The sequence below is a fragment of the Psammomys obesus genome, unplaced genomic scaffold (genome assembly GCF_907164565.1).
Source record: "Psammomys obesus unplaced genomic scaffold, mPsaObe1.curated_primary_1811, whole genome shotgun sequence".
NCBI lineage: Eukaryota > Metazoa > Chordata > Mammalia > Rodentia > Muridae > Psammomys > Psammomys obesus.
In genome coordinates, this window is record NW_026596057.1 from 18,664,940 (window position 1) to 18,682,928 (window position 17,989).

Genomic DNA, 17,989 nt, shown 5'->3' on the forward strand with positions numbered 1-17,989 from the left:
TCTATCTATCTATCTATCTATCTATCTATCTATCTATCTATCTATCTATCTCTATCATCATCATCTATCTACTGTCCATATATATGTGTGTGTCCATATATAACTGTACTTTGTTCACATTTCTTTCTTTGTCATCTTCCTTTTTCTATCATTTCTTTGCCTGCTTGTGTCTTTCTATGCCCTTATAGGCTCCTTTCTGCTTTTTTGTATCATATATGCATGAATATGTGCATATTTCAATCTAGAATCCACAAATAAGGAAAATATGCAATATTTGTCTTTTCTTCCTTTATTCTCCCTTCTCCTTTCCGTCTACCCTAAGACCCATTTAGCACCCGTATATTCCTTTTATTTTCAATGTTTGTGTCTAGCTAGCGCGTATGGAAGTATGTGATATTTGTCTTTGAGTTTGGCTGATTTTGCTTTACACAGTGATCTTCCAGTGTGATAAATTTTCTTGCAAATGGCACAATCTTACCTGTTTTTACTCCTGAATAAAACTTTATTAGGTGTGTGTGCCACTTTCTCTTTCTCCATTCACCTTTGCTACAGTGAACAGTGCTCCAATAAGCATGGATATGCAGCATCTTGGTGTGTTCTGCCTTAATTTCTTCAGCTTAGCTTTTATCTGAACATTTTCCTAGATGACATCACTCCTCTTTCTAACCTATCTGTGGTATTCTTGTACATTTGTCCAAATCCTCCCTGCCACCTACCATGAATTTGCCTCTTCCTTTATTTACAGAAACCACTACCTTTTACAGATTGTTTTAGTTGCCTATGACATTTTTATTGAAACATATAATCAGAGGAAGAAAAGAATATTTATTTGGGGAGGAAGAAGCTAATACAATTTTAGTGTCAGCCACGTGGGAGTGGTGTGGTGGTGCTTCCAGATTTTAACTAGCATTGATTGCTTCCCCTGCACCTTCTTATTTAAGAAGAGCATCAGGCTGGCAGTGGTGGTGCTTTGTGTATAATCCTATCATTTGGCAGGTGGAAGCAGAATGATTAGGAGTTATGGCAAGCTTTAATTCTATAGTCAGTTCAATTCCAGTTGGGGTAGCGGAGACATTATCTCAACAAATAAACAAAAGACATACTTTTTGTCATTATAACCAATCTCTTTACCATCAATACACAGGCCACCTTTAATATCTTAATCACGCACCACCTGGTGTTAGTTACACACAGAAATTTGTGTGATTTTTATCCCTGGAGCAATGGCAGGAGTATGTGTGAAAAGTAAATGATATAGAATAAAAGCAAAAATTTCAGTAGATACCAATGCAGAGAAGAAAAGCTGTTAATAAATATTGCATAAAAGTATATCCACCATGTTTCATAAGATTCCCCGCACTCTGCCCAAAGTTTGGCTATAAGTATCAACATCCACTTTGATACCCTGCAGGGTAGAGCCTTTCAGAGGCCCTAGGTGGCAGGCTCCTGTCCTCTTCCCTGTTTTCTCCCTCTTCTGATGTCCATCCTCATTGCCTTTCTGAATGGGGATTGAACATCTTAGCCAGAGTCCTCCTTCTTGATTAGTTTCTTTAGGTGTACAGATTTTAGTATGTTTATCCTATATTATATATCTAATATTCCTAAAGAGACCTGATAGACTAGGATCAGATGGAAGGGGAGGAGGACCTCTCTATCAGTAGACTTGGGGAGGGGCATGGGTGGAGAAGGGGGAGGGAGAGTAGGATTGGAAGGGGAGGAGAGAGGGAGCTACAGGGGGATTACAAATTGAATAAACAATAATTAATAAAAATAAAAAGATAAAAAAGAAAAAAAAGAAAAAATATGTCTACCAATACAACGTACATGGGAGAGAACCCTAGACAATGCACGTTTATTTATGTAGTTAACATAACTATCGCACTTTGCTAATTATGCTAATTTCCATACTCTTTAGGAGAAAAATAGCAAAGAAAGTGAAAATGATCTTTTTATAGGAAATATAAACAATGTTCAGTATTCGTTGCTTGATCACTTAGTTTGTGACCGCTTTCACAAATTTTAAATTTTTAATGTTTTAACTTTGCTTAGGAGTCAGTTCTGTTTAGATTATAGTCCATAATTACAAGGTGGTGCTAAAAAGTAAAGGTACATGTCAAGCACAGATGTGACGTAGATAGGTATCACCACAGCCGAGTTGAGATTGAATTAAGTAAGATTGGTTAATCAGTACTTAGCTAAACATGTACCATTTGTCTAATGCGGGAGATAGGTTTGTTGTAAAAATTATATGAAGTAGATGCTTGCCACAGTCACACCTTTTTAGCATTTAATCGTGTAAGATATTCCCAAGGACTGTTGTTCCGTGTACTCCTTGAGTTGATTTGAGGCTGAAATATTTTCCTGCTCTTTTTAAATTTTTGGTTGCCTACAGAGCACAGAGGTGGAGTGTGAGGTGTGTGTTTGCTAAGGATGCGACAAGGCTCACACCAGCACATGAGGCGCCTCAGAGGTCAGGGCTTCACCGAACAAGCTCCCGAACCGGAAATGATGTTGCCGGAAGTGATGTCTCAGGCGCCATTCACACTTTTCTTTCCCTCCCGTAGGTCCTCAAGTGGGTGGAGGAAGCAGTGCAGGCCTCCAAAGTGCACCTCTTGTCCACCGATCATTTGGAACAGGCTGTAAATACTTGGAAAATTCCTTTTGATCCCAGCCTCAAAGAAGTGACCGTGTCCCTGAGTGGCCCTTCTCCCGGGATTGAAATTCGCAACCCTTTCGGTGAGATGAATCAAACCCTGATTATTAAATATGGAGGACAGGGAAGGCAATTTTTTGCTTTCCCTTTGCTAATTAATTCCAGCTTTATAAATATGGTCAAAGCATTCATCAATGACTATAGATGTTTGAAAGGAAAATGTTATTAGTCTTGAGTGTTTTTTAATGACCATGAGAATGAACAAAGTTAAAATTTCTCATATTTAAACCAATTACATTCATGAAATTTATTGTAGCTAATTATCCACATGAAAAGCTATTTAAATATTATAGTATGTTCATATAACTATATGTAATAATGTCATCAGCATCATTATTTCAGTACTAGAGATTAAACCCAGGGTCTGCTATTTGCTTGTCTAGGACATTACCTCTCAACTATGCCCCCAGGACATTATTTTAAATTGTATGTATTTTATGGTAATTTATTCTGTAAAATTTAACATCTTATGTTAATTTTTTGAACACATCACTAAAGTAACTATTTTTAAACAAATTTTTAACTTTTCATTGTCATTTTTTGGAAAAGTTTAATTTTAAAGAACACAGCTCCTTAAAAGGAAAATTTAATGGGAGAGGGAGATGGCTCCGTGAGTAATGTGCTTGCCGTAAAAGCATGAGGCCTTGAGTTTGGATACTCAGGGCTCCCATAAAAAGCCATGTATGGTAGCACGTGTCTGCAAACCTAGTACTCCCAGGGCAAGATGGGAGGCAGATGGGAGGGTACCCGGAGACCGTGTAGCTGGCCTAAGTAGCATTGGCAAATAGCATGAGAGACCCTGCATCAAAAACATCAAGGTGAAAGTCCAGAGTTGACACCTGAAGTGGCCTTTGAACTCCACTTGTGTGCCTGTGTTCACATGCAGACATGTGCACATACACCACACACACACACACACACACACACACACACACACACACACACACAAATAAACAGATAAATCAATAAATAGATAAATAAGTTAGGCTGGGGCTAAAGTTCAGGGTAGAGCACTTGCTTAAAGTGTACAAGGTTCTCTCTTTAGTTCCCAGAGGTGCGAAAATAAATTATATTCTCAGTAGGCAAATGAGTGTTTTAACTTACTTTTTTCTCACATGTAATTTTCAGACAAGATTTTTCTAATTTTCTACTGTTGGTTGAAAATGCCGAGACTCACACTGAAAAGCAAATCTTAGGATAAAGGAATCTCATTTCGCCTCACATTGAATTAAGCGTACCTACTGGTTCTGATGAACATGTTCCATTTCTACTGTGGCTTTGGCGTCTGCTGTACCTTTTTCTTTGTTTGTGAATATTTATAAAGGCAAAGAGTGTAACTGTAGAAGCAAATAATGTGAAATAATTCCTGTAAGCATATGAAATATTGCTCAGAGTCTTCATCCATGCTAGCAAAACACTGAAATTTACAAAGACTATAAAAACCTCCTTTTTAAGAGTTGCAGAGCACTGGTCTCAGAGGGCATTTGTCAACACAGCCACATTCTAGGCGCTGTCATAACTCCCATGCTACCCCGAAGAGCTGTACACATTGTGCCGTGTCCCTACTGCTCTAAAGACCCTCTGGGTGCATGATGATGGTCAACCTTTCAATGACTTAAAACACGTACCTGAGTACATAGAGCACAGGAAGGCCAAATGTGAAAAGCTAGGGCTCAGTTCCATTGTATTTATATTTCCCTTAGATCCCAACTTGTAGTCATTGAAGGCAAGTATCAGGCAGAGAGGAGATGGTACCATGCTTTTGTTACAATGTCATTTTTTTTGTCCTTCGATAGACAGCCTTTTTCTGCACCTCATGGAAAACTGGTTAAGGTCTGCACTTTGTGCAGAGATTTGCTCAGGTTGCTCACGTTATCAGCACCTACACTGACCTCCATAAAGACCTGTATTCTGGTTTTGCCTCTCTGCACTCTACCCCTCTCTAGTGACTGCATGGAACGTCTTAGTAACATATCACTTGTTCTCCAGGCTGGCTTGAGAGTTAAGGGGACAGTTTATCAATTGTTATTCTCATTTTACTATCAAACACAGAACAGATGGGGATCTTGTTACTTCAGTTGTCATGCCCAGAAACCTACAATTAAGTACGTTTTAGATCTAAATAAGACAATATTTTGAGATATGGGCACAAATATCTGTTAATTAATAAACATACATACTTGGCAAAAAAATCCCCTATGTATGTGAAATTTGATCATATTCTGAGGCTTGTGCATGTTAAATTAGCTGATCTCTTTACCTGGGAGAGAAATTATGCTTTTTGCCTTTTTTTTTTTTTTTTTTTTTTGTCTTTCAGGGAAGCTGATAAAAAAGGGATTTGGCTTGAATGAGCTGTTAAATATCCATAACTCTGCCAAAGTGGTGAATGTCAAAGAGCCTGAAGCTGGAATGTGGACAGTGAAGGTACTATTATTTCGAAGTCTGTTTGTTATTTTACTTTTAAGTTGGCATGCTTTAAAATGTATGTAAAATAGCTTATTTATATATCCTTACCATCGTGAAGAACACTTTTTAATGACAGTACATACGTGGGAGGTCTTGGGTACATGAGCTGGGAGTGTTGTTTTGATGACCATGAGCATCAGTGGTGTTCTGCAATAAGGATTAAAATTCTTGGGCAGTTTTCCAGTCATCAAATCTGTGGACTGATGGTACCATCCATTTCTTCCTTCTAAAATCAGCAGGCATGGAGCCCATGGAGAACATTAGCTTGGGCTGTGGACTCTGGTGGGAACTGCCTGGGGTTGAACAACACTCACAGGACTGTCTGGGGGCAGAGCTTTTTATTCCTCACTATCCTCCTCTGTCAGGTGACAGTGGTAGTTATTTATACTCAGAGTTTGGCTGAGAAGAAAGAAAGCTCATATACATGAAGTAGTGCAAGGCAACGTCTCAGGAACTGTTGGCTGCCATTATTTGTTAGATTGACAGTCATTATTTTCTTTAATAAAAATAGCATTTGTTTTCTTGAATGATCTGAAAGGATATATTATATGTCATAAATAATATATAAAGGATATGCATTATTCTATATGATATATTTTATATATGTCATATATGTATATTATATATATATCACATGTATAATAATATATATTCAATATGGAGGAAAGAATGTAACATGCAGTCAAAATTAAGGAAACCATAAATCATATATATGACGTTGCTTTGGAGCTTGTGTGCAACTGGCTGTAGTGGGCAATCGGAGTGATTGCCAGCATTTCTCAGACTTTTCATTATGCTCTCACCTCCTTCCAGCCCAAGTGTCTGCAGTTTTCCGTGTGAGAGGCTTTCCCCGAGAACAGGAGAAGGTTGTTCTGCTGAGGTTTTTAACACCCCTCAGGAGCAGCTTTCAGACCATTGGGCATGAACTCCAAATGCTTACCACAGGAGTGGGCTTAACAAACTGTGCTTCATCAGTGGGTTTCCCTGTACTGCTTCCCGGCAGCACCCTTAGCAGCTCCCAAGGAACCCTGTGCTCCAGAATCCTTGTGAGGGTACCTGCAGCAGTGTTTTTCTCTTTCAGTACCTCTACTTCCCAACATAATTGGCTTCATGGGACGAGCATTCCAATTACAGGAGTGTTGTGAATACAAGTGCATGTGGGGTGGTACGCCATAGACATTCATGGAGGACTTTTTCATGCCAGGCAGGTTTCTGATTTTCAAAGAATATGTACTTTTCTCATTTTAAGGGATTACAGTTTGTATCATAACGCACTTCAAGTGCCAGAACAATTTTTCTTCTCAGAGCTCCCAACCCAACAGGGACGGGGAGCAGATGATTTCGAGTCTGAGTAGGAGCGGCAAAGGCAGCATAAATGCAACTTGGCACTTTCTTAACGAATGGATGATAAATGCTCACAACTGTTTTACTCACTCTGGTCCTTGCACTCAGTAGGTGTGCAGTACTTATTGAATTCCTTGGTGGCAACAATGAAGTGTTTTTCTACTATGGTATTTTGAAGAAACATGGCTAAAATTGGTGCTACAGTTATTTTGATTAATGTGTCCAAATGTGATGTGTGCTGAATCTATTTTTGTTTTGTTTTGTTTTAACCACAGTAGGAAGGACTGTAAGAGTCAAGTCTCTTCCTCCCTGAGATGATTTAATTTAAGCATGACCTAAGCTAGCAGTGCCCCGGGTTGGCAGTCAGGTACTCTGTTGTTGCTTTCTAAATCCTAACAATAAGGTATCCATTGTTGGCTGTGAGATATTTGCACGTAAGCCCACTTTAGCAGTAGTTTATTCTGGGGCATTTGAACTTTCTTCCAGGTGATTTGGATTGCTACCAGTGTTTTTTCCTCTAGTAAAACTCTTGCCTGGAGGAATGATACGGCATAACTGCAGTTTGTTTTCTGCTTGTCTGTTTAGTTGGTCATAAATTTTCAGTGTTTACTTTTGGCCATGTTTTAGACTATCTGCTGAGTGTGCACTAAGTGTATTTAATTGATAATTAGGACAGAGGAGTTCCAAGGGCTAGCCTGAAAGTGAAGAGAGTGAGAAGAAAATGACGAGGCAATAAAATCTCTGTTTAGACAAGTGTCTAAGCTCAGTCTCCTATAATTAAGAGAATGCTAAAGAAGACACAGTATCTATCTTCACATTGCCCAAAATTCATTCTACCTGCTAAAGAACTGCCACTTCTGGCCAGCACCATTCCTAGCTTACAAATGATGGTGGCAATAATTAAAACAAAGTATAAGCACTGAAGTACAACTTACAGATAACACATTTATTTTGGTCCTCTATGAAATGACAAAATAATCTGTCAGCATGATACAAAATAAATGGAGTTATATCTACTGACATAAATATTGCTACTGACATTGGATCTCCCTTCTAGACAGCTGGTGAATGACAAACGCTCTACATGTGTGCTTTCTCAAGAAGAGAACTGAGATTAGATAGTGTATCCACATCTTATCTCCTTTGCTCTGTGCTATCTGGAGAATGTCTTCTCTATCAGACAAATTACTAACACTTTTTAAAAATGTTTCGAATGTTTAACACTTTATTCCAAGTATGAAAAAGGGTCTGTTTTATCATAAGATACTGAAAGACCATGAGATTTGTCTTCCACCACTCTTCTGGTTGTCTTGTATCACTTACATTTACACTCTAGTCAAACTTAATTATTTAAATTGAAGCTGGCCCCATTATCCCTCCTTTGCCCCATGCTTTTGTCTTGTTTTTTGGAGCCAGAGTCTCCCTGTATAGGCCTGGCTGTCCTGGAAGCCACTGTGAAGACGACGCTGGCCTCAAATCCACAGAGATACACACGCCTCCTGAGTGTTGTCATTAGGGAACTGGGGCACTACCACACCCAGCTTTTTTTTTTTTTTTTCCTTCTAGGAGTTTCTTCTCCCTAGAATGCCTTTCCTTTCATTCCCGACTTATAACTATCCTTCAAGATTCAACTCAAATGCCAGCGCTTTGATCCAGTCTTTTCAAATGTGTCCTACAACACCGTCTTTTCCTCTGGCTGTCTATACCTCTCTTAGATCAAATTTTCTCCTCTATCATATTTATTTTTGTAGAGATTTTTTTTCTCTCTAGTTATTGTGGCTAGAGTGTTATCACCGAGAGGCTACAGTGCCCAAACAAGAACTATGTGAACATTTATGAATAAAAATTAACGTTCACCCTGATGGTGCATAAGAAAGTGGCAGATTTAGTTAGCCTGCAGCTCGAGGATTGGGATGGGGGCCTTTAATGCACCCACAATTTAAAAGCTGCTGGAGAGGCTCCTTGCTTTCTCTGTGTTTTATTATGCAAACACTTTTACTGTGTTGTTTTGGGACATGTTTTTACAGATGAATGATGCAAATGTTTTAACTTGCCTCTGATGTAGGTAAAACATACTGACCAGAAGTAACCGAAAAGAACAAAATTTTATTAAAAACAGGAGAGAAAGCCGTTTTATGCCCCCCAAGTTTCCATTCATATGGAAACTACAAATCCTGGATCTTATTTCTGAGAAGCAATATGAATTTTCCATTCAGACAGCTGTAGCTAATATATAGCTACATAGAATATAAGTCTGTTAGCACTGAAAATCCCTGAGCCAAGTTTTGTCTCCTTCTACTCATGGGAAACTCCCTATGACGATATTAAATAATAGATTTAGATAATACAAAATGTTTCTATTAGCCTAAGATTATCAGTGTAATCATTTGTAATTTAACACATCCCCTGGGGTATGTTTCCATTAAGTAAATTTGGATAAACTGTCCCTAGATAATCCTCTAAGTACAGAAGAGAATACTCCATACCACACGACTATATTGAGATTCTGAGACTGGAAGAAATATTTTGGTTTTGCTGGTTATATTAATTTTCAGTGCCTACTAATGCATTTTCTACAGGTTAATATGGTTGCCTCAATAATGCACGCACAATGCCAACACCACTTCGCAAGGCCCTATCCCTAGATGAAGAGCGACAGGCAACTAATGGCTACTGAGAGAGTGCGACTCAGTCTTCTCTAGGGGAAGGGAGGTGAACTATACTTACAAATGGACCCAACAGGCTAAATTTATATCCACACACATATATACATATGAGCATATGTGCATACATACACACACATATAACACTAATAATTAAAGAAGAGGTCATGATTTGGGGATTACTGGGCCCTTGAAAGAGTTGGAGTGGGATCCGTTGAAAAGATAATCTAAAATGTGTTTAAATGTAAAACAATGCTTTATTCACTAGCATTGGAATATCTGAAAAATTTATTGAAGTTCAGTGTCTGTGTATATATTAACTACTTATGATTTCAGTATCAATCAAATACTGTATCTTAATTTTTGCCAATATTAAAGAAGCCACTATGCAAACACACTTTGCAAATGATTATGTGTATTTATCTGTATGATTGCATAAAGTTTACAAACTAGGAAATGTTAGTGCATCAAAATGAAAATATTGCCATTAGAAGAATATATTCATTAAATTTGGATTGTTTTTATGAAAAATAGTCCATTTTGCAGATGATAGTCTAGTCGAGTGGCAGAAGCACATCTAAGAATCATTAAAAACCACATGATCATCTCCTTAGATGCTGAAAAAGCATTTGACAAAGTCCAACACCCATTCATGTTTAAAGTCTTGGAGAGATCAGGAATACAAGGCACATACCTAAACATAGTAAAGGCAATATACAGCAAGCCTATAGCCAACATCAAACTCAATGGCGAGAAACTTAAATCAATCCCACTGAAATCAGGGACAAGACAAGGCTGCCCACTCTCTCCATACCTCTTCAACATAGTACTTGAAGTCCTAGCCAGAGCAATAAGACAACTAAAGGAGATCCATGGGATACAAATCGGAAAGGAAGAGGTCAAAGTGTCACTATTCGCAGATGATATGATAGTATATATGAATGACCCCAAAAATTCAACCAGAGAACTCCTCCAGCTGATAAACACCTTCAGCAAAGTGGCAGGATACAAAATCAACTCAAAAAAATCAGAAGCCCTCCTGTATACCAAAGACAAAAGGGCCGAGAAAGAAATTAGGGAAACAACACCCTTCACAATAGCCACTAATAACATAAAGTATCTTGGGGTGACACTAACCAAGCAAGTGAAAGACCTGTTTGAGAAAAACTTCAAGTCTCTGAAGAAAGAAATTGAAGATCTCAGAAGATGGAAAGATCTCCCATGCTCATGGATTGGTAGGATTAACATTGTGAAAATGGCCATCCTGCCAAAAGCAATCTACAGATTCAATGCAATTCCCATCAAAATACCAACTCAATTCTTTACAGACCTTGAAAAAAAGATTCTCAGCTTCATACGGAGAAACAAAAAACCCAGAATCTCCAAAACAATCCTGTACGACAACAGATCATCTGGAGGTATTTCCATCCCCGATCTCAAGTTGTACTACAGAGCAATAGTAATAAAAACTGCATGGTATTGGCATAAAAACAGAAAGGAGGATCAATGGAACCACATAGAAGACCCAGAAATAAACCCACACACCTATGAATACTCGATTTTTGACAAAGAAGCCAAAACCATTCAATGGAAAAAAGACAGCATCTTCAACAAATGGTGCTGGTCCAACTGGATGTCCACATGCAGAAAAATGAAAATAGATCTATATTTATCACCCTGCACAAAACTAAAGTCCAAGTGGATCAAAGACCTCAACTTAAAACCAGAAACAGTAAACATATTAGAAGAAAAAGTGGGGAAGAGCCTAGAACTCATTGGCACAGGAGACAACTTCCTGAACAGAACACCAACAGCACAGGCTCTAAGAGCAACAATCAATAAATGGGACCTCATGAAACTGAACAGCTTCTGTAAAACAAAGGACACTGTCATCAAAACAAAATGCCTGCCTACAGATTGGGAAAGAATCTTCATTAACCCTTTATCTGACAGAGGACTAATATCGAGTATATACAAAGAACTAAAGAAGCTGAAAAGCAGCAAACCAAGTAATCCACTTAAAAAATGGGGAACAGAGCTAAACAGAGAATTCTCGACAGAGGAATATCGAATGGCAGAGAAACACTTAAAGAAATGCTCATCCTCATTAGCCATCAGGGAAATGCAAATCAAAACGACCCTGAGATTTCACCTTACATCCATCAGAATGGCCAAGATGAAAAACTCAAGGGACAATACATGCTGGAGAGGTTGTGGAGAAAGGGGAACCCTCCTCCATTGCTGGTGGGAATGTAAACTGATACAACCACTCTGGAAATCTATCTGGCACTTTCTAAGACAATTAGGAATAGTGCTTCCTCAAGACCCAGCTATACCACTGCTAGGTATATACCCAAAGTTTGCTCAAGTACACAAAAGGGATATTTGCTCAACCATGTTTATAGCAGCATTATTTGTAATAGCCAGAACCTGGAAACAACCCAGATGTCCATCAACGGAGGAATGGGTACAGAAATTGTGGTATTTTTACACAATGGAATACTACTCAGCAATCAAAAAGGAGGAAATCATGAAATTTGCAGGCAAATGGTGGGATCTAGAAAAGATCATCCTGAGTGAAATATCCCAGAAGGAGAAAGACAAACACGGTATATACTCACTTATATAGACCTATAAGATATGATAAACATAATGAAATCTATACACCTAAAAAAGTTAATCAAGAGAGTGGACATGGGGTAAGATTATCAATCCTCGTTTAGAAAGACAGATGGGATGCACATTGAACATATGACAGAAGTCTACTGAGTGCATTTGAAAGACTCTAACTAGCAGTGTTTTCAAAGCAAAGACTCATGACCAAACCTTTGGCAGAGTACAGGGAATCATAAGAAAGAAGGGGAGTTAGTCTGATGAGGAAAGGATAGGAGCTCCACAAGGACCAAATATATCTGGGCATAGGGTCTTTTCTGAGACTGACATGCAACCAAGAACCATGTATGAATGTAACCTAGAACCTCTGCTCAGATGTAGCCTGTGGTAGCTCAGTAACCAATTGGTTTCCCATAGTGAGGGGAACAAGGACTGTTACAGGAACTCAATGACTGGCTCTTTGGCCTCCCCACCCCCCAAGGGAGGAGCAGTCCTGTTAGGCCACGGAGGAGGACTTTGCAGCCAGTCCCGAAGATACCTGATAAAACAGGATCAGATGAATGGGGAGGAGGTCCCCCCTATTAGTGGACTTGGCAAGGGGCACGGTGGAGATGAGGGAGGGAGAGAGGGACTGGGAGGGAATGAGGGATCGGGACATGGCTGGGATACAGAGTTAATAAAATGTAACTGATAAGAAGAAAATAAAATTCAAAAAAAAAGAATCATTAGTAAAGCACTCTCAGGTCTACAAAGGACTGCTCAAGAGACTCCTCCAGTCATCCTCCCCTGCAGCCTATGGATGTCTGTAGACAACTCTGTTTGCAGCACTGATTTAGTGTTTGGGGCAATGGAACTTGTTTTCACAGGCTTTACCTAGAAAACTATCCAGTTATTTTGGCCTTCCAATATCCAAATGTTATGTACACGGAATGCCTCTGCTCAAATTTGGCTGCATATAAATACATATGTAAATGAGGGTGTGTGTGTGTGTGTGTGTGTGTGTGTGCATGTGCATGCATGTGTGTTTAAACTGAGTTTATTCTATGCTTAAACAGCAGTTCTATCCTTGCTTCCATGTTCATCCAATGAGGTAATGCCCAGTAGAGTGACATACAGAGTGAACAGGGATTATTATGGCTGACATAATAACTGTATCACAGAAGTTCTCAAGGAAAAATTGATGAAAACAATCATGTTCCTTACCTTTGGAAGAATGGGGTCTCAGTTAAGAGCAAATTTTGAGAAGAGGTGGATATCTATTTTAGTTCAAGATCCACTTTTCATTATCCTTGTGATCTCAGAGCATTCCTTAATTTTTTAAAAGCTGAAGAAAATAATAGCTACTTAATCCTGTCATAACTGAAGTAGAAATTGAAAAACTGTTTAAAGGGTTGTTTACACATGAATAGATTAGTTAAATAACTGCCTCTTGAATATATATATATATATATATATATATATATGTCATATATCTTCATTTGAATGCATATATATTGTGGGTTTTGTTTTGACTTTAGTTTTGAGTACATTTGCTATTTTATTTATTTACTCACTTTACATTCCAATTGTAGCCCACTCCTTCCTCTCTTCCTGGATCCCCCCTACTTCCTTCTTCTCCGAGTCCTCCATCCCTCAGAAGAGGGAATCCCCTCCCAACCTACCCATCCCAGCACATCAAGTCATATCAGGACTGAGCACAAACCTTGGTGGCCTGGCAAGGCAGTCCTACCAGAAGCAAGTGATCAAAAAACATGCAAAAGAGTCCTCATCAGAGACAGCCCCTGCTCCCCTTACTAGGAAATCCACATGAAGACCAAACTGTCCATTGTGTTATATGTGTAGGGGGCCTAGGTCCAGTCCATACATGGTCATTGCTTGGTGTTTCAGTCTCCACAACCCCCCTTCCCCGGGGCCCAGGTTAGTTGGCTCTGTTGGTCTTGTTGTGGAGCTCTTATTTCCTCAGGGTCCTTCAATCCTTCCTCCCAGTCTTCCACAAGGCTTCCTGCACTCTGCCAAGGTTTGGCTCTGAGTCTTAGTATCTGTTTCAGTATTCTGCTGGGTGGAGCCTATCAGCTATGCTAGACTCCTGTCTGCAAGTATAATAGAATGTTGTTAATAGTGTTTGTGTTGGCTTTCTCTCATAGTGTGCCCAGGCATTGGCTGGACATTCCCTCAATGTCTGCTCTATCTCTTTCCCTGTATATCTTGTAGTCAGGGTGACTTGTCCTGCGGGCTAGTCAAATAGGGTCCACCTGAAAGAGGGAGTGGAAATTGGGGGACAGAGATGCGAAGAATGGAGATAAGACAGATTCCTGATCAAGTTTCAGTTTACTGAACGTGCAAACACTTATAAAGCAAAGGGTACAAGCAAATTTGTCTCACAGTAGCAACACATCTGTGCCACCTGGCAAGGGATCCAAGGATTCACTCAAGGTTACACAAAGTCTGCTATCTGGTTCCCAAGGTTTCAGGGAGCTTGCTATCTACTTCTCAGGCTCAGAGCACCCAGCCTGCAGAGACCGCCAAGGACAGTCTCTGAGACATGGAATTTAGATAAGACCCGCATCTGCCAAGGCCAGAAGGCAGAATTCCAATTATCAGACTCCTTCAGCAGGGAAGGAGTCAACATTTTTGTAGGTGGGTTGGTGTTCCTGTACCTCTACTTGGATTCCTGTTAGAGGGTGGCCTCTTCATTTTCTATGTCCCCTGCTAGTAGGAGTCTCTGCTAGAGTTACCCCATTATCCTTCCAGAAGCCTATCCTGTTGTGGGTCTCCAGCCTGTCTCAGAGATGCCCCAAGCCATGTTTTCTCTTTTTGCATGTCCTCTGTCTGCCTTATCCCTCTCTGCTGCTCTCCCCACATCAATTCCCACCCTCATTTCTCTCAGAACTCCCTCTTTAATCCTGTTCCCTCTCTTTGAGCACTTCTTCTGTCTTTTCCATTTCCCTTTCTCAGTGAGATTCATGCATCCTCCTTTTGCCCTCCTTGTTACTTAGCTTCATTGGGTCTGTGGATTGTAGTATGGTTATCCTATACTATATGGCTAATATTAAATTATAAATGAGTCCATACTATGTGTGTCTTTCTGGGTCTGGGTTACCTCACTCAAGGTGATCTTTTCTAGTTCCATCCATTTTCTTGCAAATTTAATGACTTCCTTGTTTTTAATGGCTGAGTAGTATTCCATTGTGGAAGTGTACCTATAATTTCTGTATCCATTCCTCAGTTGAGGGACATCTGGATTGTTGCCAGTTTCTGGCTATTACAAATAAAGCTGTTTATGAACATAGTTGAGCAAATGTCCTTGCTGTATGATAGAGCATCTTTTGGTTATATACCCAGGAGTACTATAGCTGGATCTTGAGATAGAGCTATTTCAAATTTTCTGAGAAACCTCCAGATTGATTTCCAAAGTTGTTGTACAAGTTTGCACTCCCACCAGCAATGGAGGAATGTTACCCTTTCTCCACATACTTACCAGCATGTACTGTCACTTGAGTTTTGGGTCTTAGCCATTCTGACATGTATAAAATGATGACTAATGATGTTGAGCATTTCTTTAAGTGTTTCTTATCCATAAGAGATTCCTTTGTTGAGAATTCTGTTTAGCTCTGTTTGTTAGATTGGATTATTTGGTTTGTTGGTGTTTAATTTCTTGAGTTCTTTATATATTTCAGATATTAACTCTTTGTGAGATGTAGAGTTGGTGAAGCTCTTTCAACAATCCATAGGCTGACATTTTGTTCTGTTGACAGTGTCCTTTGCCTTACAGAAGCTTTTCGGTTTTAAGAGGTCCCATTTATTAATTATAGATCTTAGAGCCTGAGCTGTTGTTCTGTTCAGAAAGTTGTCTCCTGAGTTCAAGGATCTTCCCCACCTTCTCTTCAAATAGATTTATTGTCTTTGGTTTTAAGTTAAGGTCCTTGATCAAATTGGACTTGAGTTTTCTTCAGGGTGATAAATATGAATCTATTTGCATTTATCTACGTGTAGACACCTGGTTAGACCAGAACCATTTGTTGAAGATGCTATCAATTTTCCATTGTATGGTTTGGCTTCTTTAGTTTTGAGTACATTTGTTATTTTATGAAAAAGCACAACTCTTCAAGAGTATGAGATAAAATCCAGCTCTATCAATTACATTTTAATTCAATTAGTGCTACTAGGAATCCTCACTAGCTTAATATAAGTAAGTTAGTTCTCATTAATCTTCATGTGGCCATATTTCATGTAGTCATTTTTAAACCCTGTATGATGGGTGCTTCACTTGAATTTTTACCTGTAACATATTTAGTCATTTTAGAAAAAAAAAAAAAAGATAGCAGAATATGCATTGAGTGAGTAAAAAGAAAGGATCTATTTCAACTTAGAAATTATATACTCTATTACATTTATAACCCATGAGCTAGAACTGGTACTGAAAGACTCCCGCTAGAGCCTCTCTAGACAGGGAGACCCCGCTTCCCAAGGAACAGTGAGACCAGCCTTCAGATGCAAGCCGCAAGAGGTTTATTTCAATACACGGGTACCCGGGGCGACAAAGCCTTTCGGAAGACTTGTGCGCCTCTCGGTTGGGGTGACGGGTTTTTATAGGGCTCGGGAGCAAGAAGCACGGTTACAGAAGCGAGAAGCATAGTTACAGGGATCTGATTGGGCGGTTTGAACAAAGCCATAGTTAGGTCACATACCCGGAACAGGGAAGGCGGGAAGGCAGATGTGAGCCGAGTCACGTACCCGGTTCTTATCTTGGGTGCCCAGAGTGTTTCAGGCGCCCAACCGCAGATATCCTGTCGTTGGGCATCTGTCCTGCCTTGCCTCTGACCCTGCACTGCTCCAGTCTTGCAAAATAGTGTTGCCAGCATTATGCTAGGGCTTTATTCTTTCAGTACTATGGCCTTATAGCATGCTGCAACTAGTTCTTGGTGGCTCATGAACGATCAGCTGTACACTTACCTTGCTTATTACATTGAGTGACATCAAATAGGAATCTAGAAATTAGCATGTTACATGTCTTAACCTACATGTTTGAAAATCCAAAAGCTTCCTTCTTTCAGAGAATGGTTTATCAATACCCTCTGATTCTTCTAACAGAAAGGATCATTTGACACCTACTACAGGTGCCACAAACTTGGAAAATAATAACAATCTTTTATGCCTTAGGGTCCAAGGCTATCTAGAAATTGTTATCCTAAACACCTATCTAGAAAAACCATTGAACTTGGAATGAATACCATTTGTGTCTATTGAGTAACATTCTCTATGTAATAGGTGCACAACATTAGTTCCTTGAATAGATTTTATAAATGTAGGCAGGTATTTAGCAAGCCAGCGCCCTTAAATTAGGTAGATCCATCTGTATTCCACCTTGGTGGCTAGGAAAGACTGAACTAAAATGAGGCCTAGGGGGAAACCCCCAGCCACATCTGTAGCTGTCCATGGTGCTTTTCCTGTGCCCTGCAGGTTTTTAGTTCATCCCTTCTAATCACATTTGAATTCAAATATCTAGACTTTGGTCCGCCCTGCTCCTTGTTTCTGTTATATTTGGTTTTAAAAGGAAAGGCTACCTATTCAGAATTCCAGGACGATGGTGGAGTTATATTTGATTTTAAAAGGAAAGGCTACCTATTCAGAATTCCAGGACGATGGTGGAGTTATATTTGGTTTTAAAAGGAAAGGCTACCTATTCAGAATTCCAGGACGATGTTGGAGTTTTAGCATCAAATCATCTCTACTCAATGCTGACTTTACATTACCTTTCCTGGACTCCAGCCCAAATAGTCTGGCAAATGCTAATTCTTAGGTGACAGTGTTATGCTGAGGTAAAGAGCCTGGAGTTAGCCATTGAATCACAGCTCTGTCTCTGCAGTTAGCACACCTTATGCATTTGGACATATAGCTTACCAACTTAGTGCCACAAATTCCTCAACTTTATACTGAGTACCATTGTGTCTCTTCTATAAGTTCACAATAAAATAAAGCAATGAGTTTAAATAAACTGAGTACAGAGGAAAGATCCAATAAGAGAGGTATTACTATTTCAGTCTGCAAACTAAATCTAAATAATTTATTATTTGTGCACATGCTCATCACTTTAGTGCTTAAGTTTTATTCATTATTTAATTCAGCCCCATCCCTTTAGCTGAATAGGCTACCTCATCTTTCTTCTGGGTATTTCTATCACTGGCTTTAG

At 39.4% G+C, this 17,989-nt stretch overlaps 1 protein-coding gene across 1 annotated transcript in view; it reads left to right on the top strand.

The window, feature by feature from the left end:
- The window catches only part of Hmcn1 (hemicentin 1), a 354,052-nt gene that overhangs the window by 165,554 nt on the left and 170,509 nt on the right, over positions 1–17,989 (top strand). Inside the window, exons 5-6 of the mRNA XM_055624399.1 lie at positions 2,565–2,736; positions 5,031–5,137. Of these exons, the coding sequence (XP_055480374.1) occupies positions 2,565–2,736; positions 5,031–5,137 (279 nt within the window). The remainder of the gene's footprint in view (positions 1–2,564; positions 2,737–5,030; positions 5,138–17,989) is intronic.